The sequence below is a fragment of the Pogonomyrmex barbatus genome, unplaced genomic scaffold (assembly GCF_055798465.1).
Source record: "Pogonomyrmex barbatus isolate J1 unplaced genomic scaffold, ASM5579846v1 scaffold15, whole genome shotgun sequence".
Lineage (NCBI taxonomy): Eukaryota > Metazoa > Arthropoda > Insecta > Hymenoptera > Formicidae > Pogonomyrmex > Pogonomyrmex barbatus.
In genome coordinates, this window is record NW_028297111.1 from 5263227 (window position 1) to 5289328 (window position 26102).

Genomic DNA, 26102 nt, shown 5'->3' on the forward strand with positions numbered 1-26102 from the left:
AATGTTTTTGTTAATTGCAATAATACTTCACACCAGGAATAAAAATTATGTTTAAAATGCATGGATTTACTTAAAAATTTGAACTTATATTACTTACGACATCCTACTTCGTCCGAATGATCGCCGCAATCGTCTTGCCCATCACAGCGGAATTGTTTGCGTATACATTTAGAATTTTGACAAGTAAATTCTTGGCTGTTACAAGGTTTATACTGAGAATTACAAAACTTGCCCTCGTCGCTACCGTCGCCGCAATCATTATCGTGGTCGCATAACCAGCTGCGGTTCAGACACCGTCCATTGTTACATGTAAATTGATTGTCGGCGCAAGGAGTTGGCTCTGGACAGTGATGCAGAGTTACATTTTCATCGGCTCCATCGACGCAGTCCGGATCTCCGTCGCATAGCCACTTCTTCGGAATGCATTGAGCACGATTCCATATTTTATTCGCGGTACAAGTAAACTCCGTTTCTTCGTCACATTTCCTGTCATCTATATCGAAATCAATTAACTACATGAAATACAACATAGATTTGCATTGTAACATAGAATTGGAATATTGCAAGTGTCGAAGATTCAAATAAATGACGATGAACGCATGATTAAAACTTACTGCATTGATGACGTTCATCTTCATCAGAATTATCCAGGCAATCATTGTCCCCATCACAGATGTAGATTCTAGGAATGCAGTTACCATTATCACATGTGAACAAATCGCCGAAGCATGTTCGACCTTCAGATTGACAATAACCAGGAGGCTCGTCGCTTCCATCTAGACAGTCATCGTCTCCATCGCAATACCAAGTGGCTGGAATACATCTGAACAATACACGCATGCATTTAAAAAATATTTTCTGTATAATAGAAAGATTACATAAAAAGAAACAATTTTATAAAAATCTAAACATTTAACCAAATACAAATAAATAATTTTGTTGGGCCATGAAGATAATTATTTCAACAGCCAAACTTAAAGAAACAGATTATGCGCAGAGACTTGAAGAGACAGATTCTGCTAAAAATTTCTGATGCTAGAAAGGCAACAGATTTCACATAGATTCTGTAATATCGGCGAATTGCTGCCAGAAATGTAGAATCTGTTATATTGCTTGCCAGCAGATTGGCAGCAGAAATTAAGCAGAGCCTGCTGACCTGCCGGCAGATTAGCGACAGAAATCAAACAGAATCTGTGTAACGCAATTTTATAATAGATTGAAACCGAAAACCGAGCAGTTTCTGCACAATCACTAAATACAATATATAATTGCAAACTTATCGCTAGATTACATTAATTTCTCGCATATTAAATTTATCAGGTTCTCTATATAATCAAAATTGCTATAACTGTTGTAAATTCAAATAAATTATTATTTACGAATCTTTTATGTATGCTATTATTTACCTATTTTTTATATATGCATGTAGTGCAACACATAATTGTTGTGTAGCAAAGAAATTAATAAGTATAGTAGGAAAATAATTATTGGTACATATAAAAATCAACGTACATAATATATAATTTTAAAAAGAATTTCATAATTTACTTGTATTGTAAAATTATTAATTTTTTTATTAATAAAAAACAGTTACAAATTTTATTCTTTTAAAATAAGAAATAAAAAGATAAAAACATTATTTTTCAATGTTACAATTAAATGATTATAAAAGAACAGAGCCTGCTCGATTTATATTGCCAGTCTGTCAGCAGGATCTGCTCGATTTCTACTGACAGTCTATTGGAATAAAATGTCAACAGTTTCTGTTAACAGAGCAAAAGAAGAATGCGATTTCAGATGAGATCAATCTGCTAACATTTTCTGATTTGTTGCCGATCTTCTGCTAACATTTTGCTGACTGGGTATACAGGACATTTAAGCATGATGATAATATTACAAAATTTTTTTTTATGTTCTAGCAACTAATGTAAAAGTCTTAATTATGTTGATAATCAAATCAAATTATTTTCAGATCTGGCCAAATTTTTATACTTCAACAAAATCGTTTTTTTTTTTCGTGTACAAAATATACTAATGTACTATAACTTTTAAAATAATTTTGACAACGCATTCAACTATATTAAAATTATTCATCAAATACAGTGTTTTACCTATGATTGGGACATCGGAAACTATTCTGAGGGCAAGTTCTTTGAGCGCAATGAACAGGATTCTCATCACTATTATCACCACAATCGTTGTCGCCGTCGCAAAGCCAATAAGGCTCCACACAAATGTTTGTTTTTTCACATTTGAGATGATTCAATGGACATGTAGTATTGCGAGGGCATCGTTCATGCGTTTCGTCGGAAGTGACATTGTCTTTGCAGTCATTAATGCCATTGCACACCTGAGATTGCGGAATGCAACGGAAGTTAGCGCAAGTAAATTCTCCTGATGCACAGGGCGGATATATGCAGCCTTCCTCATCGCTACCGTCTCGACAGTCGTTCTCGTGGTCGCACTTCCATGTTTTAAAGATACACCGACCATTGTTGCAACGGAATTCATTCGGACTGCACGAATGATAAGCTGAAACACGAAGATTCACATAAACATCTATGTAAGAATATTCTTTGAATTTATTTATTCTAAGCTTTGTGACACTCACAGCAATAACTTGTGTCTTCGTCAGACCCGTCGCCGCAATCATCATCACCGTCGCACGCCCACATTCTAGAGATGCATCTGCCATTTCTACAGGCAAATTTGTTTGCGTCACAAGTGACATTTTTTGGTACGCACATTCTGTCTTCGTTTACCAGCCTGCTGTTATCATCGCATTTGCACTCCGCGGATCCATTGTGGCTTGGATGGCAAGATTGGTCACAACCGCCATTATTAATGTTGCAAGGATTAACAGAACATTGCTGTCTGGCCGCAGAAAAGATATGAAGATCTCGAGGTGAGTCCTCCAATCGTTTCACCAATTCGATCTTGTCAGCTCCAGTGTATTTCTCCGCTCGATAAACTCCACGAAGTTGAAGATCTGTCCAATAAATATGCTCCCTGAAGACAGTGATAGCGAAGGGATAAATAGTAGCGCTAACCAAAACTTCCCTATTCTTCCCCTCAAGATCAGACCGTTCGATTTTTTCGCGCACAGCATCAGTCCAATACAACATCCGATCTTCGTAATCAATTGCCAAACCACTGGGTTGCGAAAGGTCTTTGTCGATAATAGCGCGTTTTAGAGATCCCGCCATAGTGGTTTTAAAGATTTTCCCGGATGTCCCGAAACGACCCCAATCCGTGAAGTAAAGCGAGCCGTTGCAGGGATCAACGACGATAGCGCGTGGACGATCCACACGTGCAATCATCACCAAATTAGACCCATCAATATCCATTGCGTAGATGCTGTTATTAGATGAATCTGTCCAGTATACCTTCTTCTGAGTCCAGTCATACGAAATACCTTCGGGATTAATCCCTTTACTAATTAACGTGTGCAAATCGGAAGAAGATGGTCGATCTGATGGTGTCCATGCAATTTTCGCCCATGGGCGAATCTGAGTGAACAACAGTTTCTTATCTTGATAATCAAAATCTACTCCGACCACATTCGTTAGATTTCCAACAGGTGCGAAGGGTACATTAGTATTACGTGGATCTATATTAATGGCACGAATCTCAGTTCGTGTGGCAAATATCAAATATTCTTCAACATTTTCGCAAGTACGACTATCGGAAGAGAGTTTACCCATTGCACAATCGCAGGTAAATGATTTAGGATTATCTTTCGGATAAGCAAAGCACAATTGAGAGCATCCACCATTTGTCACCTAAAGAAATAAAAACCATTTTTTTTCTTGTTTTATTTATTTTTGATATTATTTTTCTTAATTATTTTTTAAAATAAGTTTTAAGCTTCTTTCGCAAAAAAGTTCTACATTTTTAAATAAAAAGTTAAATGTCTCGATTTACCTGCGAACAAGGATTTGTGGGATCCGGTGGCTGACTGTTTTGATCAAAGATAGCGATGTCCCTAAGCTTTTGAAGATTTGTTCTTACGGGAATAGGAAGGCTAGTATTGCCTTTTAGTTTGCTCGCCTTAAAAACAGTGGCCAAATTTCGATCTACCCAATAGACGTCTCCGCCGAAAATGGCAACGCCCATTGGATTCGGAAGATTTCTGCGGATGATTTCTCGATTTCCACCGGTGTAGGATACTTTTTGGATAGTATCCAATTTTGAATCTACCCAATAAACATCGTGTGTTGTAAGATCAATCGTTAGATCACGTGGTGTGCTAATACCGGATGTCACAATAGGAGACCAATTGCTACCGTCGAGGAAGGCCTTGCCTATTCGAGGATATTGTCCATAATCGATCCAATATAAGTATCGTTTTATAGGATTCACAGCCAACTCTCGAGGCGCATCTGTTGTTGTTTTCACAAGCACTTTTCGATTGGAACCATCCAACCAACAAACTTCTACGTAGTTGTCATGAGGAAAAACATTGGCAAAGTACAAGTTTCCTGCAATCCAATCCACAGCCAGACCACGGATTCCATTGGAACCGATTCCTTGTTTAACTATTTGTTGCAATTCTGTACCGTTGGGTCGTATTCTAAAGTATAATAAACAAAATTTAACATTTGTTACACCACTTTCGTAAAGAAATCATAAATTTAAAGATTGATATATCTTAGTTTGTATAAAAACAGTTAAAATAATCTTGTTTTACCTAAAGATACCATTCCAAATGCCTCGATTGAATTCCACCCAATAAATCCAATTATCTGCATAATGTACGTCCACATGAAGGATATGATGACCAACTCCGGCAATGGGTATCATAGCTTCTTTAGAATCTTTAAGACTGTAACCTCTGGCAACATCCAACTGAGTTACCACCGCAAAAGTTTTGTAAGGTTCACATCTAGTTTCGGTGACTTTCTTGTATTCCATTCCGCAAGCACAAATGCGTGTACCTCCAGACGCAGGTAAGCAAAGCTGTTCGCAATCACCATTATTTATAAGGCAAGGATGAGACCCAGTTGCACGTTTTTTATAAATGGTTAAAGTACGAAGCTCAGAATCATTATCAATAATAGTGACTGGATTATCGCCATTAGGCAAGTCAACACGCTCAATTTTATCATAAAGTGGATCCAAATAGTATAAACGAGACTCATGAACAGCTATTGCTTTAGGCAATGCCATATTATTTGCTGCAGTGAGAATGGTGCGGACATTCAAACCATCCGTTGACATGGCTTTGATGAAAGCCGGATTCTGACAGGAAAAGTATAGCGTCTTGCTAGGTATATCGATGGTGATTGCTTCAGGACGTTCTAGATTCTCTGCAAGAACTAACGGATTGCTACCATCCATATTTACTCGCCCGATTTTTTGGGGCACTCCAAAACCTCCTTCGTCTACCCAAAATACTTGTCCGTCAATAGGGTCCACACACATTGCCTTTGGTTTAGATACTGATGATCGATTTCCATCGTTCGACAAAACGATTGTGCGATATCGCGTCTTTCCATCTAATTTGATGGCCTCAATATTGGATGCGAATTTATTGCCAATAAATAGATTGCGTCCAAGCCAATCCAATGCCATCGTGGATGGTGAACCGACAATACCAGTATCACCAGTAGGATTTGGAAACTCTGTCCGATTACCACCGTTATAGGAAATAGTATAAATTGTGCCATTTTCGTTGTCACTATCTTTACCTGATGTAAAAAAATATTTAAATTTCTTAAATTTCAAAAATCTTGGCGGAAAAAATTCTACAACCTTTTATGTAATAATTCCACGGAACTATAACTAATAATTTCGACAAAAATATACGGAAATACCATAACTAAATTAGATACAACGTGAAAAAAAGTTTTAATGTCAAACTACGCTAAAATTACAATTATTTATCAGAAAAAATGCGTGATCTTGCGGATATTTTCTTCATTTATTATTGATGAGCATACTATGATGTAGAAATTGGTTTTTTTTTACGCGTAAAAACTTGTAATTATGTGTAATTTTTACCAGTTTTTATATGTTTAATTATAACTTACAGACATAGATCTATAGATATAATAATGTTCACTTATTCGAGCTCACTATATCATAATGACATTGAATGATAAATGTTATATTAATGAAATATCCAATGGATGTCTTAGCGATTAATATCAATGTTATTTTCTTCCTAATTTTGTAATATTTATTATAATTCTTTGTAATAAAAATCACATTAATGTATATTATAAAAAATTATATTTTTTATTTCGCGAATTGTTTTCGAACCAATAGACTGACTATTAACACATTTTCCAAAATAATATGTCATATTTCATAAATGATTACAACAATATTTCATCAACATTTTTGCTTATTGTTTCGCTAAGCATATAAATAAATAATATCTAAATTTGTATAATGTTTATTATAATACATCGTAAACAATTATAATTCTTTAACAGATTTTGGCCGATCATTGTAGAAAGTTAGGTTACATTGGTTACATTGAAATTTCAAAGTAACTTTTTGAAGTAATTTGTAATTCCATTTTTGAATACTATTAATTATTAGACAAAACTATTTCTAATAATTGTCTATGACAACTTTTGGATTTTCAAGATAATGCATAATAAGTTATATGTTTTTGAAAGATTAGTAATTAAATATGTATTGCTTATACTTTATATTTTTAAGATAACATTGATTGTTATAACTTATCACTAAAAATTATAATTTTAATCAATCAGTTTTTTAATACTACAAACTTCTACAATAATCTATTTAGATGGCATTTAACTCTCTATAGTTCTACATGGATATTTCGAATCCGGATGGTTTTTATTCACAGAAATTTCCCAGCATGTTGAAAGATCCCGGATTTATATTATATTTTAATTTCGTATACAATGAAGTATAAATCCGGGTATTTGTTCTAGAAATTTGAAAGTATATCTGTGAATTTTTAAAATGAGAATGTAATGTTTAATTACATTCGTCTCGATTGCAGAAGTTCATTGTATATTTTGAAAAGTTGTAGAAATCTTCTTTCTTATGCAAAATTACATTCTATTAAGACATTTAAAAATTTCGTAATATTTTGTAGTATTTTCTATGAAGTTATAAAAATGCGTGAATTAGTAGTAAAATCATGTAGTTTGTAGATTTTTTTCTGCCAAGGTTTAAATCATAAGAATCATAAGAAAAATTAGTAAGCTAAGAAGTAAAAAGTTATTACTATACCTTGTAACCAGTAAATAATACGGTCTCTTTTGTCATATTCAATAAATCTTCCGCCTTCCACGCCTACAATAGGCGTAATGTATCCAGTCTTACTTTCTCCAGGTGTTAAAGAAACATCAATGATCTGAGATCCTCGGAGAACCATTAAATATGGCATCTCTTCTTCCATACAACGTCCATCAGATAACAATTTAAATCCAATCTAAAATAAACATTAGAGAAAATGTTATTCAATTTAAGTAAATATAATTTCTGATAGTTTCATACTTTGAAATTTCAATGTAATCAATCACCTGACATTTGCAGTTGTACCCTTTTGGATTACTGGGCGATAAAAGACAAAGATGTTCGCAAGATGCATTAGCGCAAGGATTCGCAGTAATCGGTTGTAATACTGGATGATGGACATGTATAGAAAGAGGCTGTGAGATTAGATGCGAAACAACTGTTTGATTAGAGCCCTTAAATTTGTGTGCAGAGAGTACTCTATTGAGTTGCCTATCAGTCCAATACATAGTATCTTCGAAAAGAGTAAGCGAATGAGGATGTAAAAGATAGTGTGAACTGGCTAAAACTTGAAGTCTCTTGCTACCATCATAGAGACAAGTATCAATAAAATCTAGCTTGCTGTCTGCAAAATATATCCTACGATTTGCGATATCTAGAGCCAGACCATTAGGCCAATAGATTTTTGTGCTGATGACAGTTGATCGATTAGTGCCATCCATTCCAATTCTTTCAATTCTAGGGTTCTCACCCCAATCAGTCCAAAAGAGCCACCTCGCGCCTGGACTGGGATCCAAACACATTCCACGTGGCTGTGTAATATTCTCTTTAACGAGAATCATCCTTCCAACTCCAGTCTCTTTAGCTACTTCGATCGTATTAAGTTTTGAATCTAACCAATATAAATTCTGGCCAATCCAGTCATAGGCAAGACCTTCTACCAAATCTAAACCGGTACTAATAATATCTTGAGGATCACTACCGCGATCCAATCGCGAGATGCGCTTCAATTTCATGTCTGACCAGAAGATAGTACCTGTATGCATATTACTAGCAGTTGCTACAACGTTTTCTACGTTAATAGGAACTCGTTCCAATGCCTGGTCCTGAAGATCAGCCACCAAAATGGTATGTCTATTAGAGATAATCAAAAACGCGGCACTGTGATTGAATGCCTTGCACGTATGCTTATCTGCATCTAATGTGTAACCATCTACACAGCTGCAATAATAGCTGCCCTTTGTATTCACACAGATCTGTGAACATTTTCCTTGTGGCTCACACTCATTCATGTCTTGACATGTAAAGCCATCACTATTAAGTTCCTCGCCACCTGGACAAAAGCACTGCGCGCCAAGCGGAGTTTGCATACAACCCTTGGTACATAATCCAAACTGATGCATGCACTCGCCGAGATCACAGCCGGGTCCTTCGTCTCCCCCATTGGGACAATCCAGCTTACCGTCGCATACTTTGTCAATATGTACGCAACGATTTGTTACGTTTGGACATTTCCAATGCTCGGCTTCGCATTTGAATATAGGAGGGCCGCATGCGTGCAGCTCAGTATCTTCATCGGAATTATCTCCGCAATCGTCCTTGCCATCACAGATATACGCCTTGAATATACATTTCTCGTTTCGGCATCTGAAAAATATATATCAAATTAGATATCGATCGTATCTCGAGATGTATATTCGTTTATCTGCTTTCTAAAAAAGGATAAAAATCCAAAGAAATTTAATTATTGAAGTCAAACCTGAAAAATCCATTCTGACAGTCAACCTTTCCGCATGAATCCGGTTCGTCAGACTTGTCCGGGCAATCCGCAGTACCGTCACAATACCAACTTCTTGGTATGCAAATAGCTGAACTAACACACTGAAATTGTTTATCAGTATTACACTGATCCGGTGCCAATGATGGACAGCCTACTTCGTCCGATCCATCATTGCAATCACTAATACCGTCACACTTATACGATGCTAAAACACACATTTTTTGATCCGCGCACGTAAATTGCGTACTAAGACAAGTAACTGGTGGACAATCCATTTCGTCCTGTTGATCGAAACAATCACTGTCCCCGTCGCATACCCAAGATTGCGGTATACAGTGACCGGAACGTGGGCAGGTAAATTGAAAGTATGAACAAGTTTTCGCTGCGCAAAACTCGCCCTCGTCAGAGCTGTCGCCACAATCGTTCTCGGAATCGCATTTCCAAGTTGCGGGTATGCAACGGTTATTGGCGCATGCAAATTGGTTAGCACTGCAAGTTATATTCGGACAACCCATTTCATCACTGTAATCGCCACAATCGTTTTCAGAGTCGCAGTGAAACGTCATCGGTACGCATCGACCAGATTTACATTGGAATTCATTTGCGCTGCAGGTTGGTTTTGTACAATTTTGCATTTCATCACTGTTGTCGAGACAATCATTTTCACCATCACATACCCAGGATTTCGGGACACATCTAAAAATAAATTCATAAAGATTTAAAATTTGCAAATTCATAAAAAATTGAAATTGAAATTTAATCACTCTAATTATATAAGATTGTATCATTTGTTTTATTTCTTAAATAAATTAGATGTTCAAACACAGCAATAATAAACTGAGACAGAGACTGAGATAAAATTCTTAACTTTTTTGAGAATTTTATTATATGATTGCAAACAATTATCTCTAATTATTAATTAAGAAAATTAAATTACCATATACCTTTGGTTTGCACAAGTAAAGTCCCAAGTATGTGGACAAGCCTGCAAAGGTGGTTCCCCATCAGGATCGACTGCACAACTCCTGCCGTTGCTTTGAAGACGTTCTCCATAAGGACATCCGCATATTTGCGTGAGTTTTGGTAAGGATTGCATACCAGGAAACGTAATAGTATCAGAATGCGTAGAATTATCCGGAATAGCAAAGCAAAGTTTCTCACAGCCACCATTATTGATGATGCAAGGATGATTAGCTGCCGTTTTTTGGATGTCACGGCTGAAGACTTTTACGCCATAAAGTCTATTGGTAGCAGGTTCACGGACTAAAATAGCTTCTTGCTCGCCGGTTTCTTTATGCAGGCGAATAATGGCGTCAAGACGCCAATCAGTGATATACATCCAATTTTCATGAATGGCAATAGAAAATGGATGTCGGATTAATCTGGAGTTCACCGTTCGCACATCTGTTCCATCCAAATTCGAGTGCTGCACGTGATCTAAAAGAGCGTCACACCAGTATAATCGATCTTTGCTAAAGTCAATCGCCAATCCATTTGGCCAGCCCAAAGTTAGATTTCTAAAGACAACTAGATTAGAGCCATCAGCATGAGCTCTACTTATGTTAGCTGGACGATCCCATTCGGAAAAGAAAATGTAACCTTGATTCGGGTGGATCACGATCGCGCGAGGACGCTTCAGATTCTTCAATAGCGTACGACGATACGTGACATTACGAGTGCTGAGTACATTTAATGTTCCTAAAAAATAAAAAAAATTCTAATTGACTAAATAGACTTGCTACTTTTCTCGGCTTACAATTTTTTTATTATCTCTTTATCAAAAGATTAAATAAAAAATTAAAAAGTTAACAAAATTTCGTATTATAAATTTCGAATCAAAGATTAATTACTTAAAGATGCAATAAGATTTTCATTAACAAACCTTTACGTGAATCGATGTAGTACAAGTTTTTCGCGGCCCAATCGACTGCGAGTCCTTCCACTCCTTCATTTTGACTAGCCAGAACAATTTCACGTCCAGTCGCGTTTTGGTGTATCCTGTATATAACGTCTTGGAGAACATCACTGTAATAAATATATTGGTCGTGTGCATCGTAGTCTAAGCCAACAAATCGCGCCCGCCTAGATACTACCGGCAGAATAGCATCGCTAAAACCTTCCATTACAGGATTGAGTACACGACCTTTGATGAACCTCTGCTGCGAATACATAAGAAACTCCTGCACCAAATTGCAATTTCTCATGTCACTTGCTAATCGCCAGCCAATATGGCAAGCGCAACGATAGCCTAATCGATTATTCTGATCGCTAGAAGCCGTAACGATGCACATGTGTTGACAACCACCGTTATTATTGCCGCAAGGATTGGAGACACTGGGTTGCAAGAGTGAATGTAAGGCTTTTATAGCTTTGGCATCGCGTACCTTAAAAAAAGATTAAATGTTATAGTATGAGTTTAATACAAAATCTTTATCTTTATTTTCTTTTTAATCTTTCTCATCTTTCTCAAACGAAAAATATTAAAACAAAAGTTGTTCTATTGAATAACATGACACCATCAGCAACTAATTGAAGAGAAAATCAATTTATAAATTGCTGTAGAAATGAATTAGATTGCTTTTTATTCGCTACTAAAATGTGTTATCGATATACAAACTCCAATACCTGATTATCATATACATACTTTAAATACATTTTGAATGGAATAATCTCCTTGAGTCTTGTCAACACTCATAATAGCTTGTTTAGTGCCGTCCGTCCAGAATATCCTGTTTTCGAAAAGAGTGAGTCTGATTGGAGATGGCACTTGAGACCCTCTAAGAATCATCACTCTGTTTTGACCTCTATAATTCGCCGTCTCAATGTAGTCCAATAAGGAATCGCACCAATAGATCCTCTTGGCAATAATATCCACAGTCACGCCGGAAACTTTATAGGCTGCTTCGGAGACAACGGGGAACGCATTGGTACCATCCATGTTAGCGCGTAAAACTTGCTTGCTGTCAGCGATAAACATGAGACCCTTCGTGGGATCCAGCGCGATATCGGTCGGACTGGTGAGATTGGAACCTACTACAATTCCATGATATCGTCCATCTAACTCGAATACGTCTACCTTTTGTACAATGGAATCTGCCACATAAAGTTTATCGCCGATCCAATCTACTGCGATGGATATAGGTCCCCAAGAGCCTGCCATACTGATGTCAACTTTAGCTGGTGTTTCATCGCCGAGATTGAGGGACTCCGAATGCACTTTCCGTGTCTTCATATCGCTCCAAAAGAGCAGATTTCGCGAATACAAATAATCTATCCCGCTTGCACCAGTAGTGTTCGCGATTATCTTGCGGTCTTCGCCAGTCGCACTCAATCGCCACACTGCGCGATCTTGCGCAAGCAAAAGCTCCAAAACCGAAATGTTCTGAGCACGACATTTATTATGTCCGTGAAGAATGTAACCGGGTGCGCAATGACACATATACCAGCCATCCGTATTCTCACACAACTGTTCGCAGAAGCCCCACTCGGAGCACTCATCTCGATCTACGAAAAGGAAAAAATACTTATGGGCGACGCGAGAAGGAAAAAAATACAGAAATACGGGTGTACTTCATAAATAAATTTTTAAACCAATTCTTTTTATGTAAAATTTTTAATTGTATTATTTATATTATTGAATCTTTTATTATTGAACATATTATTGAACATTTTAATTTGTACATTTTAATTTGTTAAATAACTTACCAACGCAGGTACGTGAATCATTGGCAAGGATTCTTCCTTCAGGGCAGTAACAAGTCCCTCCCGTGGGAGACGCTTGACATTTATGTTGACACCCAAGTGAACCGCACATGCTCGTCGCTATACATAGAATTTTTATCTCTTTGTATATTTACAAATCTAATCAGAATCTGAATAATATAAACATTAAACGAGAATTGTTTGATACAATTTTCGGCGTCATCTTTTTTGTTTTTGTACATTGATTATTCCACAACTGCTACAAATCAGATTTATATAACTATCAATAATTGCAATTATGCAATGAACTTGTGTTTTATATAATCTTTTAGTATTAGTTAAAAAGATAACTGATACGTAATCGTAAATTATGTAAACTTTTTATGTTTAGCATTGCAGTTAAATATATAATTAAACAACAACACTTACAACATGCCGCTTCCTCGTCCGCTCCGTCCTCGCAGTCCTGTTTTTCATCACATAACTGAGATCGGTTGATGCATAATGGTTTACCATCCGTTGCGCCTTTCGGGCACATAAACTTATTTCCTGGACAAACTGTCAAGGTGCAGGACTTTTCGTCGGAACCATCCTGACAGTCTTTATAACCATCGCATTGATATGCTATGGGAATGCAGAGCGCATTGGCGCACCGAAATTGGTCACTAGTGCAAGGCGGAAAACCTGTGCATTATCAAGAAAATCTTTTATTAACATTATTTGTAGAAGTTGTTATAATTTAATTTCATAGACGTAAATTAATATCACTTATTAAAAGATATCTTCTAATAATTTCATATTTTAAATATAAAAAATCAACAGGAAAAAATATTATTTACCTGAAATTAATATATTATCGAACAAATTACATTGAACAATCTTTTATTGATATTATTTGTAGAAATTATTAATTTGGATTTTAATTTCGAAGATAATATATTACGCATTCATCAAAAAACACCTTTTGATAATTTAATATAATCTAAATATACGAAATTAACAGAAAAGAAAGAAAAATTGCATTCAGTTGAAATGCATTATTGAAAAAGTTTGTTAACATTATTTATAGAAATTGTATCTAGGATATATGTTGATGAGATGAAACGGAGGAGATGAAGGATAAAGAGAAATACTCAAGAAAGCAAATAGAACAATGAAGTAGAAATCTGAAGTGAAAAAAGATTTTTTAATGAAGATTAAGGGGCTATTTGAGAGATTTATTCTTGTAATGATATGTGGAACTAAGATATGGCTAGAAAAATTGGAAATGGAAAAATTGGAAAAAATTTAATTGAAATATTTAATAAAAATTCTAGGTTTTAATTCCTGCACTAGGATACATTATACTTAAGCAAACAAGATTAAATTAGAATTAAATTAAAAGTAAGACTAAATAAAAAGAAAAATAAGAATAAATGAAAGCAAAAAGTGTTCAATAAGATATAAAAATTAAAATATCTCAAAATATCTCAAAAACTACAAATAACCCAGATAACCAAGGGTGCTTTCCATTTAGTCAACACAAATATCATTTTGTCCTTGTTAATCATTGAAAGCCAAGAAAGATATTTGAGAACGATACTGTGTCGACTTGTGTCACTAAATGGAAAGCATCCCAAATGTCTTTAAAATTGCCATCATATTGCATACCGTTGAAGCAACCAATTTGTAGAAATTCGAGACAAGATGCTTCGTCATTGTGGGTCTTAGATCATACTCGCGTGAATTCGATTGCAGATCGACATCAGATTCCAGCAAATTGATGGGCAACTTGTTGACATTGATTTGCTCTCCCCCCCCCTCCCAAATTAATTGACAATAACATGATAGTAACGAGTTGTCATCGATTTGCCATCTGCGATTAACATTTTGATTGCAACATGATAGCAATATGAAAACAACTTGTCACTATATGGTATTCGTAAAACAACCTATTGACGGCAACATGATGGCAATATTTGCCAAATAATAAATGTTATATATCTCAGACAGCGTCAAGTTGTCTAAAGGATAATTTAAAAATGTGTAAATTTTTATAAAAATATTTTTAATGAAAGAATACATTTTAGTAAGAGCTTGCGAAGAGATGACTTATTGTAATCTTTTAGTCGCCTTTAAGAATTTGTTTCATATATTCTAGTTGTCTCTAATATTTTTTTAAACATTTTTTTATCGTCTTAATTAATAATTGTATTGTCAAAATAGTATTTAATTTACTTTCATCTTGGAGTCTCCCATTTGGAAAGAATTTTATTTCATAATAAAATCTCATTTTGAAAACTCGTCTTCAAAAAATTATTTCACTAAAAGTGGTTGAAATGAATTCATAATATTACATCGTTATTCTATCGTGTATAATTTACTTAGAAGTAGAACTTTGCGTCCATCTGTTGCATATATTTTACTGATGAGCGAAAAGTGTAATTCTTAAAGTATACATCTCTTTATTAAACAGTGTCGTAAATGTGTGACATTTTATATTATCAACACTTTGGCTGCGTTCATTGCCAGTACTGAAAATGTATAATATACGTGACATGAACTATATATTTTCAGTACTGCAGTGAATATCAAAACACAGCCTTTGTTAGCAACGAGCTACATTTGGAAAACTTTATAGCTTAAAGCGATATATACGCAACAACAAATGAAAATCATTATATGTTTTATTGCCATCATATTTTCATCATGATGTTAAAGATGAAACAGCTAATCGTTCATTACTGTTATACCATTATACTGTCATATTGTCGAGAATTGTTATAACGTATCACTATTGCTGACTTTTGCTCTTAAAATTTTGTCAACATAATTGCATGTATAGCAGTCATGTTGCTGCATTCGTAATGTGACCTGATGTGATTTCGATGTCAGCAAATAAATAAAAACATGTGCAATGCGATTAGTTTGCTCAAGATGCTATATCACGCTTGGTTAAGGAAATATGCTGGAAATATGCTAATAAGGGCACTTATTAACATATCTGAAGAAAAGGAAAAAAAGGGAAGTCAAAAGCGAGATGTGGTAATAAAGAAAAAGAGAGTAGATTTTTGGAATCAGAAAATAAAAAGTCATTTAGATTATATAAAGAAAACGAGAACATTCTATTAATCATCAAAGATAAAAAATAATAAGAGAGAGTATGCGTCATGGCGCGGCCCGACCACGAATCAGTCGTGAAAATTCGTAATTATTATTTTTGCGAAAAATATCACCTCAATCAGGAATCGAACTTGGATTTGTTTAAAAGAAAAGATAGATGTAGCATGAAATATTCGAGAAAGGAAAATTGTGACATGATTAAAAGAGATTCACTACTACACTATGGACGTATAAGAGAAAAAAATAGATAGATAGATAGATAGATAGATAAATAGATAGATAGATAGATAGATAGATAGATAGATAGATAGATAGATAGATAGATAGAGAGAGAGAGAGAGAGAGAGAGAGAGAGAGAGAGAGAGAGGGAAGAATAAAAGAAATATTGTGAATTCATATAAGTCCATGTTCTTGACTATTGTCCGAACATTATAAATAAATAATAATATTTGTAAGAATTATTATAATTTAAATTTTAATTTTAAACAGATAATATATATCGTAAAAATATCTTTTAAAAAAAGAAAGTTGTACTCAGTTGAAGTCAATACATTATTGTCAAAATCTCTTAACATTAAAGGAATTGTTATAATTTAAATATCAATTTCGTTAAATATTAAATAGTATATCGCGCATGTATTTATTTTTGATAATTTGATATAAATGGATGAAATTAATTAAAAAAAAGAAAATTTTATTTTTTTGAAAATGATGGATAATCTGTGAAGCATCGGCAGTTCAAAATCGTGACTCACTGCAGTGTTCTTCATCACTGTTGTCACCACAGTCGTCCCAGTGATTGCACCTTGCACTCTGTTCGACGCAACGTTGCGTGGTATTACACCTGAATTGATCCAATCGACAGGCTGGTTTCATGTTATTTTCACATCTCTCCTCGTCTCTACCGTTCCGACAATCTAAATAACCATCGCACTTCTTTTCTTTGGGTATGCAAAGTTCCGGTGTAGTTCCAACGCATCTGAAGTCATCTGGCTGGCATTTCCTGTAGGCTGTAACACATCGGATTCTATTTTTTTACTCGGTCATTTCTTATCATTTCTTTATTTTTGTAAACTTTTTTTCTACAGCATATTATGTAATAAAATTAATATAAATAATACAAATAATAAAATGAATATTGTTTTCATCTTTCAAGATATTTAACTTTAAAAAATTCTTATGTATTGTTGCAAATAAAAACTACAAAGTGTGAAATGTACATATTATGTATGCTTTTTGTAATATATTTGAGAAAATAATTTCCAATAGTGCGTTTGTAAACATGAAATGTAACAAAGTGGAGTGACACATACATCGTTTTTATATAATGTGTCAAAAAGCAATTTGAAATTAATCACACTTTCAGATCCAAACCGTCTCGTGTAATAATTCGTATTAGTCACACAATGTACGACTATATCTTAACAATCACTTGATATAACATGTCCACATTATAGATAAACACGCAGAGAGAAACCGATATAGTAATCCAGAACGTGATTTTTCTTACTTTGGTCCATGCAAATCCAAATAAAGTGAGTAATAAAGAAGAAGTGAGTAATAAAGAAGCCAGGCAAAGAATCATGTGAATTTTTAAAGTCATGATCAAGTTTTAGCTGTGGAATATCTCAGTAAGATTATTTTTATTCTTCGTAAAAAAAATTAGAATTTAACATCTTATGCATAAAATTATAATAAAATACATGTCCTGAATATAAATCATATATGTTTAACGATTTTTTATTCTTGAAAATATTTTAATTTCTATTGATAATCAAACGATTAAAAAATATCTATCAAAAATTTAAATGAGATATAATGATTTAAGAAATCAATGAATTATAAATAATATAAACATTTTTATAAATGTAAATTTTACAAATTTAACGATTCCTCACTCTTAAAAATATTCTAATCGATATTGCCTAGAGAATATTATGACGTCTTAAAGATGTCTAAAAGACGTCTTAAATATTATAAGATGTCTTTTAGACATCTTTAAGACGTCATAATATTCTCTAGGCAATATCGATTAGAATATTTTTAAGAGTGAAGACGTCTTATTAAATTATAAAAAAAGACGTCTTTAAGACGTTTTTAAGGCGGTTCTTATGACTTGATTTATGATGCCTTTGAGATGTCTTTAAGACATCTCAATGTCCAAAAGATATATTTATGATGTCTTTTGATAAAGAGACGTCTTAAAGACATCTCTTATAAGACGTCTTTTAGACATGCGTGCTGTTTGGGTGTCAACTAGAAAATAGAAAAATATCTATCAAGAAATAAAAAATAAGATTTTACGATAATTCTTAAAATCAGATAATAATAAATAATATAAATTTTTTCAGTAGGAAGGTCAAATAAATAAAAAGAAAATATTACACATTAGGATGTTTACAAATCTTAGTTTTCATTTATACGGTTCCAATAATCACAATGTCGCTGATTTAACAATATGTAATGCGAGTTATTGTGATAGCGCAATAATTTAATGAAGAAGAAAGTGTGAAGAATCTGCCTAACTGCTGCACGGCTACCAGTTAGCTATGCTCTTATGCGAGTGGCCTTGTCACTGACATAGGCTGTTAACTAGAACACACTCATACTGTGTTATACTGTGTTATACTGTTTCACTATGTAAGATCTTTGTTGGAACGTAAAACTCTATACATAATTTCAAAGAATATCATTAGAGTACTTTTTTTTAATTGACATATATCACAAATATTTTTAATTCATTTTTTTCCTGAAACGATACGTTATTTATTTACGCTTCTAATATAAGCAAGATTTACTCGAAAACAAACCTACAAACTTTATACCAAAGGTAAAATATGCAATACATTATTTTACAGTTACTGATTTAGAAATGACCTATGATTGAGAAATGATGATACATGTTAAACAAAATTTCTTGAAAAGTTGATAACACCGACATATTTTACATGCTCGTACTTAACTTTTACAATATCAAGTAGTGTAAGAGCTATGGCACATAAAAAAACTTAAGCAGTCAAACAAATCAATCAATCACAGTCGAGAAGTCTTACTGCTTAAGTTTTTTTTATGTACTAGAGTCCTAAGTTTTTTTTTATGTGAGAATCCTTAAGCAATAAGAAAATCAACGTTATGAATTTGCTATTGCTTATGTTACTGCCTTACATTCTCAATTGTGATTGGCTGATTCGCTTATTGCTTCAATTGCTTAAGTTTTTTTATGTGTCACGGCACACAACGGCCTTTACACTGGTTGCGTTTTGATATTCACTGCAAGTACTGAAAATCTATAATATACGTGATCTGAACTATATATTTTATAGTACTGACAGTAAATATTGGAACGTAACCACTGTGGGCAGCTATGGAACACAGTCATACACTATGTTACACAATATTGACTTGTAATTGAAATACTATTTAGCTTTTTTATTTCACCGTCAGAGTACAGGACAGTCATTTAACGAATTTTTTTAGCCATACTAACTAAATGCTGCTTTTAAAGCAAAGTTGCATTTGCGCATAATGCGATTATTAATCGATGAATTAAAAAACTCGTTTAAACTTCGATGGAAAATGATATTTGCTCCAGTGATACTTGGTATCAATAAAGTGACACTAAACAACATATATAGCATTTTAGCTGTGTATTTGATTTGTGTCGACTCGTGTCATAGTTTGGACAATAACACAATGGGACTAGAAACCCAAGTAAAACAAGAAATCATATAAAAGTCAAGATGACATGAAAATGATAATAAAAATTCATTTTTTAATCATGATAAAGAATTGATGAAATTATGATTGTGGAACTTAGCATATTATTTTAAATATCCATATATATTTTATATATTGTATGTGTATATCTGCACATAATAATGTTTTATGTATACACTATGTGTATATTTTATAATTGTTCAATTTACAATTGTTATATTTCATAATTATAAATATATTATTAATTATTGATATTATAAATTTTTTCAGTTAATCAAAACCTTACTTGAATATATATCTGTTTTACATACAACGATAAATTATTAGAAGAATAAAAAAAAATCTATAGTCTCTTTTCTGATACTAGAATATTTTTTATACGCTATAAAATGCAATAGTTTAGTTTAATTAGTTTAATTATATATTATTGCATATTATTGCATTATTGAAATATTTAAATATTATTGTATATTATTGCATTATTGAAATATTTAAAATAATATGCTAAGTTCCACAATCGTAATTTCATCAATTCTTCATCATGATCGAAAAATGAGTTTTTGTCATCATTTTGATGTCATCTTGATTTTTATATGATCTCTTGTTCTACTTGGGAAGCGCAACTGCTCACTAAGTAGTTAGATAGTGGCTATTCGTGAGTGCTCAAAAAGTGATCTTTCACGTATTGGATAGACAGACTCACATGTATTTACATCATCCATTATGGCGTTGTCTATTATCTGATTTATAAAAAAGTCGCCAAGTGTACGCGCAGTGTGTATGTGAAAACTCAAATACATATCTTTGCACCAAATATTATATTATAAAATTACATCATCTTACTGATGTTCAAATAATATATAATACTCATCTGTAATAATATGTATTATTTGTATAAAAGATTTGATCAAAAAGTGGCGCCAAGTTATAGTTATAGTTACGTTATCTCGAAAGTTCAATATACTGTTTTTAAAAAATAAAACCTGTGTGATACGTATCTTTATATATATACTACTCACTTCTAATAACATGTATCATTTATATAAAAGATTTGATATTAAAAAAGTAGCGCCAAGTTGTTATAGTTACATTATTTGAAAAGTTCAATCTTTTTAAAAAAATAAGAATAAAATTCGACACATATCTTTACATCCAAGAATTTTCAAGACCAGTTAAAAAAGAAATCAGTATATTGACAAGGATACAACTAATTAATTTCTCCTTACTTAAAAAAAACTGTCTATTGAATAATTAAATAAATAAAACAATTAAATAAATAATTTTGTTAATAATTGTATTAAATATGGGAAATATTTTTCTTACTTATATATTATAGTTAATTAAGAAAGTTAGCAATTAATAATAATTTTATTATTTATTCATTAAAAATTACTTAAAAATGATGATATATTTATGACGATAATATTTCGTAAATGTTACGTTTATTTTACGTCATTATTTAGTACACCGATGTCGAAATGATGAAAAATGACCTTAAATTATCGTCATAATAACATTATCTTGCTACTTGGGAAAATGGATTCTGGTGGATTCAGATGGATTCAAAAATAAAAATATGAATCCATTCCTTATGCCTGTAATTATATAGAAAATATTATATACTCGTAGACTCGAGTGGATAATAAAAGTAAATGATCAATCCACAATTACGAATTGAAACGGAAGCAAGTTTTATTTTGATGTTCATTAGATGCGATACAAAAAGCAAATGGATAATCTGTATTTACGGATTCAAATGAATTGATCGCACATTTCATTTCTATATACATTGGATGAGATACAAAAAGTAAATAATCAATCTATAATTAGTGATTCAAATGAACTACGGATAGAAAATATTGGGTTATCGGAAAAGTCATGACGCATTTTTGTAACAGATGGCGCTAGTTTATTTTTGGAAATACTAGAGTCATTCGCATCTATGTTATTGTTCATTTGACAATTGACAGTTCTAGCTTCAGTCTAAAAAAAAAAAAAATTGAGCGATTTGATTGAATTTTGGAGATGTTATAACAAGTGAAAATGGAAGACCAAACTGTGCATTTTCGCCATATATTACTGTTTTACTTCTATAAAGGGAAGAACGTCAAGCTTGTGAAAAGTTGTGTAAAGTTTACGATGACAATGCTCTACAAGAACGTCAGTGCCAACGAAATAGTTCACGAAATTCCTGCTGGTGCTGATTTTGATCTCAACGACGCTCTTTGGTCAGGGAGGCCGATGGCCTTCGGTCACCAAGGTTGATGATGACAAAATGAAGGCATTCATCGAGTCAAATCCACGACACGAGAGATTGCAAACACATTGAACATCCATCATTCAAGCGTTTACGATCACCTGAAGAAGCTGGAATACGTAAGCAAGATTCCTCATGAACTCAAAGAAGTTCATTTGACGGCGCGTAAACATCTGCGATATGCTCATTAAACGTGAGGAAAACGATTCTTTTTTGAAGCTTTTTTGATAACTGGTAACTGATAACTGATGATGAGAAGTGGATTGTTTACAACAATGTGGTGCGCCAACGGTCTTGGTCCCGACGTGATGATTCGCCTCAAACGACATCAAAAGCAAACATTCATCAGAGGAACGTTATGCTCTCAGTGTGATGGGATTTTAAAGGTGTCGTGTTTTTCGAGCTCCTACTAAGAAACCAAATCAATTCGAATGTGTACTGTCGACAATTGGATAGTTTGAACGAATCCATCATCCAGAAACGTCCAGAGCTCGTTAATCCAGAGCTGGTAAAGGAGTTGTGTTCCATCACGACAACGCGAGATCACACACAAATTTGACCACCTGTCAAAAATTATTAAAGCTTAGATAGGATATGTTGCCACACCCATCATACTCGCCTGGCCTTGCGCCGTCAGACTTCTACTTGTTTCGCTTTCTTCAAAACTCCTTGCATAGTATAACGTTTAATTCAGAGGTTGTAAATCAGCACCTTGTTCAGTTTTTTGCCGATAAAGACAGGTCCTTCTATGAACGAGAAATTATGAAATTCACTGAAAGATTGCAAAAGGTTATTGAACAAAACGGACAATATATCATTGATTGATCTTTGTTCTTTATATAAATAAATGACCTTTAAAAAGCATAGAAAAAAATACGTCATAACTTTTCCGACAACCCAACAGACAATCTCACATTCAAAAAAGCTAAAAACTTCGACATCGCTTCAATGAATAATTTTCAATATTTTCCAATTATTTCTCGGCTAGTTGCCGATATGTTATGCCAGCAAATTGGCGGGCAGAACCCGAGCAAAGCTTGTTAATATACTATGCGAACAGATTGGCGGCAAAAATCGAGCAGAACTTGCTGACAAAAAAGAAGAGCTTAAAGAACAAGCATATTTTACAGATTTTCGTTAATTTCTTTATTGAACAATTACGTTTTGTATACATAAAAATACATAAATAATAAATGTTTAAATTTTGATTATGATTTCGCTTATATAGAAAGTTTGATAAATTTTGCATGCGAGAAACGGACGCAATCTAATGATAGTTTTCCAATTATTGTGTTTAAATAACTGTATAATGACAGGCTCTGCTCGGTTTTTGCTGCCAATCTACTGACATAGCATGCTTGTCAGCAAGCTTTATCATATTTTTGAGGGGAGTTTGCTCACATCGTCAGATATTACAGACTCTGTGTGCAATTTGTTGCCTTTTTGCCATCAAATATTGGTAGCAGATTCTCAAAATTTGTTTCTGCAGGTTTTGCTATCGAAATAATTAAAAAATTAAAAGTAATAAAATTAATAAAAATTGAGAATTAAAAATTAAAAGTAATAAAAGTAATAAAATTGAGAATTAAAAATTAAGTAATAAAATTGAGAAGTTAATAACTTTTAATACTTTTAATTTAATTATTTCAAATGAATTAATTTTTAACTTTAATTAATATTTTAAAACGTAAACTTTAACTTATTAACTTTCTTCCAATGTTAAAAATTTACTTATTAAAATTACAAATTGTAAAAGAAAAAATTTATTCCTACTAAAAATAATATTTCTTTATTATTTTAGATAAACTTAACTTACAAATAAAATGATAAATTTATTTGATGATACATATTGTAATTGTTTTGTTATTTTGTTACATTCAATTTAATTTAAAAAATTATAATATTTTAATTTATTATGAATAATGCTTTTTAAAATTAACTTTTAATTTAACTTAATTTAATTTTAATGCAACTTTTAACTGAATTAGTTTTTTATTCGTATAACTTTTAATATAATTAAATTAAATTAAATAAATAATAATTAAATTAAATTTTATAAGCCATTAACTTTAATTTAAATTAATTTTAAAAAAGTATTTATTAATTCACTCAACCTTTTTAATAATATTATGTATAATTGACATAGAAGCTTGATTATTAATGCGACGCGACCAATATATGTATAACACTATTAAACTGAAACTCATAGTGTAAAAAGAAAACTGATCCATTGCGCATAATGGCGGAGATCTGTGATCTCGATCAATCAGAAATTGAGCTTTGTAGCGCGAACTATTGAACATATTCAGACAAGAAATAAGAAGAATGAAGCAGTTTAGTAATTTTTAATACAAATTTATTATAAATAATATAATAATAAACTGATAATGACAAAATGATAAATATAAATATGTAACATATAAATGATAAATATAAATATGAAACATATAAACTTTTCATAATAAAAAAAAATTTTATATGTTTTCTTTGTTGCACACATGTTTTATTTTTTCTTTTCTTTTTTTGTATAGTTTTCTTTACAAAATTATTAATATGGCGCAGACGTATATATTATATACGTGTCCGCACCAAGCAAACGATTACAGTCACAGAAAGAGAAAAAAAATAAATAAAAAATAAATTAATTAATTAACGAATTGTTATTGTTTTGATAGAACACGAGGCACGATTAACACTCTGTTGGCCATAAATTTCTGCCAATCTGAACAAAACTTGATTGACTGACACTATGTATCCCCCGGAATGGATCACCTTCCTTCTTACACCATGCTGAAACCTATTGCAAAAATCGTTAATCCTAAAAGATTCATAAGTCTATTATTGATACGCTAAATATTCGTAAAAATAAGACTGGAAGACTATAATACACTGATATTATACTATAAAACTAAACTGCGTTCGAACAAGTACTTTACACGGTATAATACAGCGTGTTCTAGCTGAAAAACAGACATAGTTATCAAGTAATGTCTTTTGGTATAATATGTTCGCAATAATTAATATTTCTCTAAGCGATACAGTTGATATCTTTGTAGTCACTTATTAATAACTGTTTTTTATTTATTATTCGTGAGAGAGAGAGAGAGAGAGAGAGAGAGAAAGAGAGAGAGAGAGAGAGAGAGAGAGAGGATATGTTAAATTATTAATTATATGCAAAATATTGCAATTTGAAGAATCTTATTTCGTGTTTTAAAACACCGATGAATTAATTTTCAATTGGTACAGACTGATTGATATATTTTGATTAATCGAGCGAAAAAATTACACATAAATCAGCATATTCGGCAAAGAATGATTTTGAACAAGAACGGACTTGACATACGCTTGAAAAGCGTTGACCGTCGTTTCGTGTCTTAAATAAATAGTTAAGCATATAATATAAAAGTTATATTTGGTAAAATTATAATTTTTCTATATCAGACTTTAATATGATAAAAGAAAAATTGACAAGAATAATTGCAATTTGTACTTACTACAGCCATCTTCGTCAGTGCCATCAACGCAATCGACAGTCATATCACATCGTTGATGCGGTGGAATACAGTATGTTTTGTTGAAACTATATTGACCACACGTAATCTGGCCAATCTCACAATCGGGCGGTGCTGAAACCCAATTAAAAAGTTAGTGAATTAATAGCTTGTAATAAGGGTAATGAGACAAGGGTAAAACAACGCTATATTGATCTATTATGCAATATATTGACTCTAATGAATATTCTTATTAAAATTTCTCACAAAATTTAGTCGAAAAAAATGTTTTTAGTACATTTTTACATTAATGATATAATTATTAATGATATAATAATTTTGATAACATTAATGTAACAAATTTTCGATCGGAATAAGATAAAAACATTCAGATCAATTTAAATTTTCCGTGAAAAATTAAAATTGGACAAACAGCGAACAAGATTTGATCTTTACACGCAATGATCATATTAATCGAGATAGTTTGTCAAAGATTTTCGACTTTTGGATTATTTAAATGCATATAAAATATTTTCAGATCTAAACTGTCTTTATCAGTTTTTATTGGGAGCGTGATCAAAAGTTCAATGTACTTGGCAGTCCTGCGATGTAAAGCAGGAAATTCCTCCTCTTTCAATATTTATCAAACATTTTATCATCTACTTTTGTTCTCAGTAAACTCAATACAAAGAGGAATTCATAGTTGCCGCGGTGAATTTTTAAAAAGATCCTAACACGGAGATCCTGCACAATGTATGTAGAGGATCATTCGTGTAATGCAGATTGCTATAATTGCGCGCAAATATAATCGATCGATCGTCGATTTGCC

The 26102-nt window shown here is 32.7% G+C and overlaps 1 protein-coding gene and 1 long non-coding RNA gene across 4 annotated transcripts in view; one reads left to right on the forward strand and one right to left on the reverse strand.

Annotated features, from left to right (window-relative positions):
- The window catches only part of LOC148937301 (uncharacterized), a 181268-nt gene that overhangs the window by 33214 nt on the left and 121952 nt on the right, over positions 1 to 26102 (forward strand). The gene's annotated exons all lie outside the window — the stretch shown is intronic.
- The window catches only part of mgl (low-density lipoprotein receptor-related protein megalin), an 83779-nt gene that overhangs the window by 10594 nt on the left and 47083 nt on the right, over positions 1 to 26102 (reverse strand). The window contains exons 3-18 of the mRNA XM_089073740.1: positions 25277 to 25408; positions 16564 to 16818; positions 13136 to 13390; positions 12710 to 12826; positions 11649 to 12508; positions 10887 to 11388; positions 9949 to 10702; positions 8984 to 9700; positions 7512 to 8871; positions 7219 to 7420; positions 4691 to 5690; positions 3925 to 4573; positions 2612 to 3782; positions 2112 to 2532; positions 615 to 823; positions 98 to 493 (exon numbers count right to left, since the gene is read on the reverse strand). Coding sequence (XP_088929866.1) covers positions 98 to 493; positions 615 to 823; positions 2112 to 2532; positions 2612 to 3782; positions 3925 to 4573; positions 4691 to 5690; positions 7219 to 7420; positions 7512 to 8871; positions 8984 to 9700; positions 9949 to 10702; positions 10887 to 11388; positions 11649 to 12508; positions 12710 to 12826; positions 13136 to 13390; positions 16564 to 16818; positions 25277 to 25408 — 9000 coding nt within the window. The remainder of the gene's footprint in view (positions 1 to 97; positions 494 to 614; positions 824 to 2111; positions 2533 to 2611; positions 3783 to 3924; positions 4574 to 4690; positions 5691 to 7218; positions 7421 to 7511; positions 8872 to 8983; positions 9701 to 9948; positions 10703 to 10886; positions 11389 to 11648; positions 12509 to 12709; positions 12827 to 13135; positions 13391 to 16563; positions 16819 to 25276; positions 25409 to 26102) is intronic.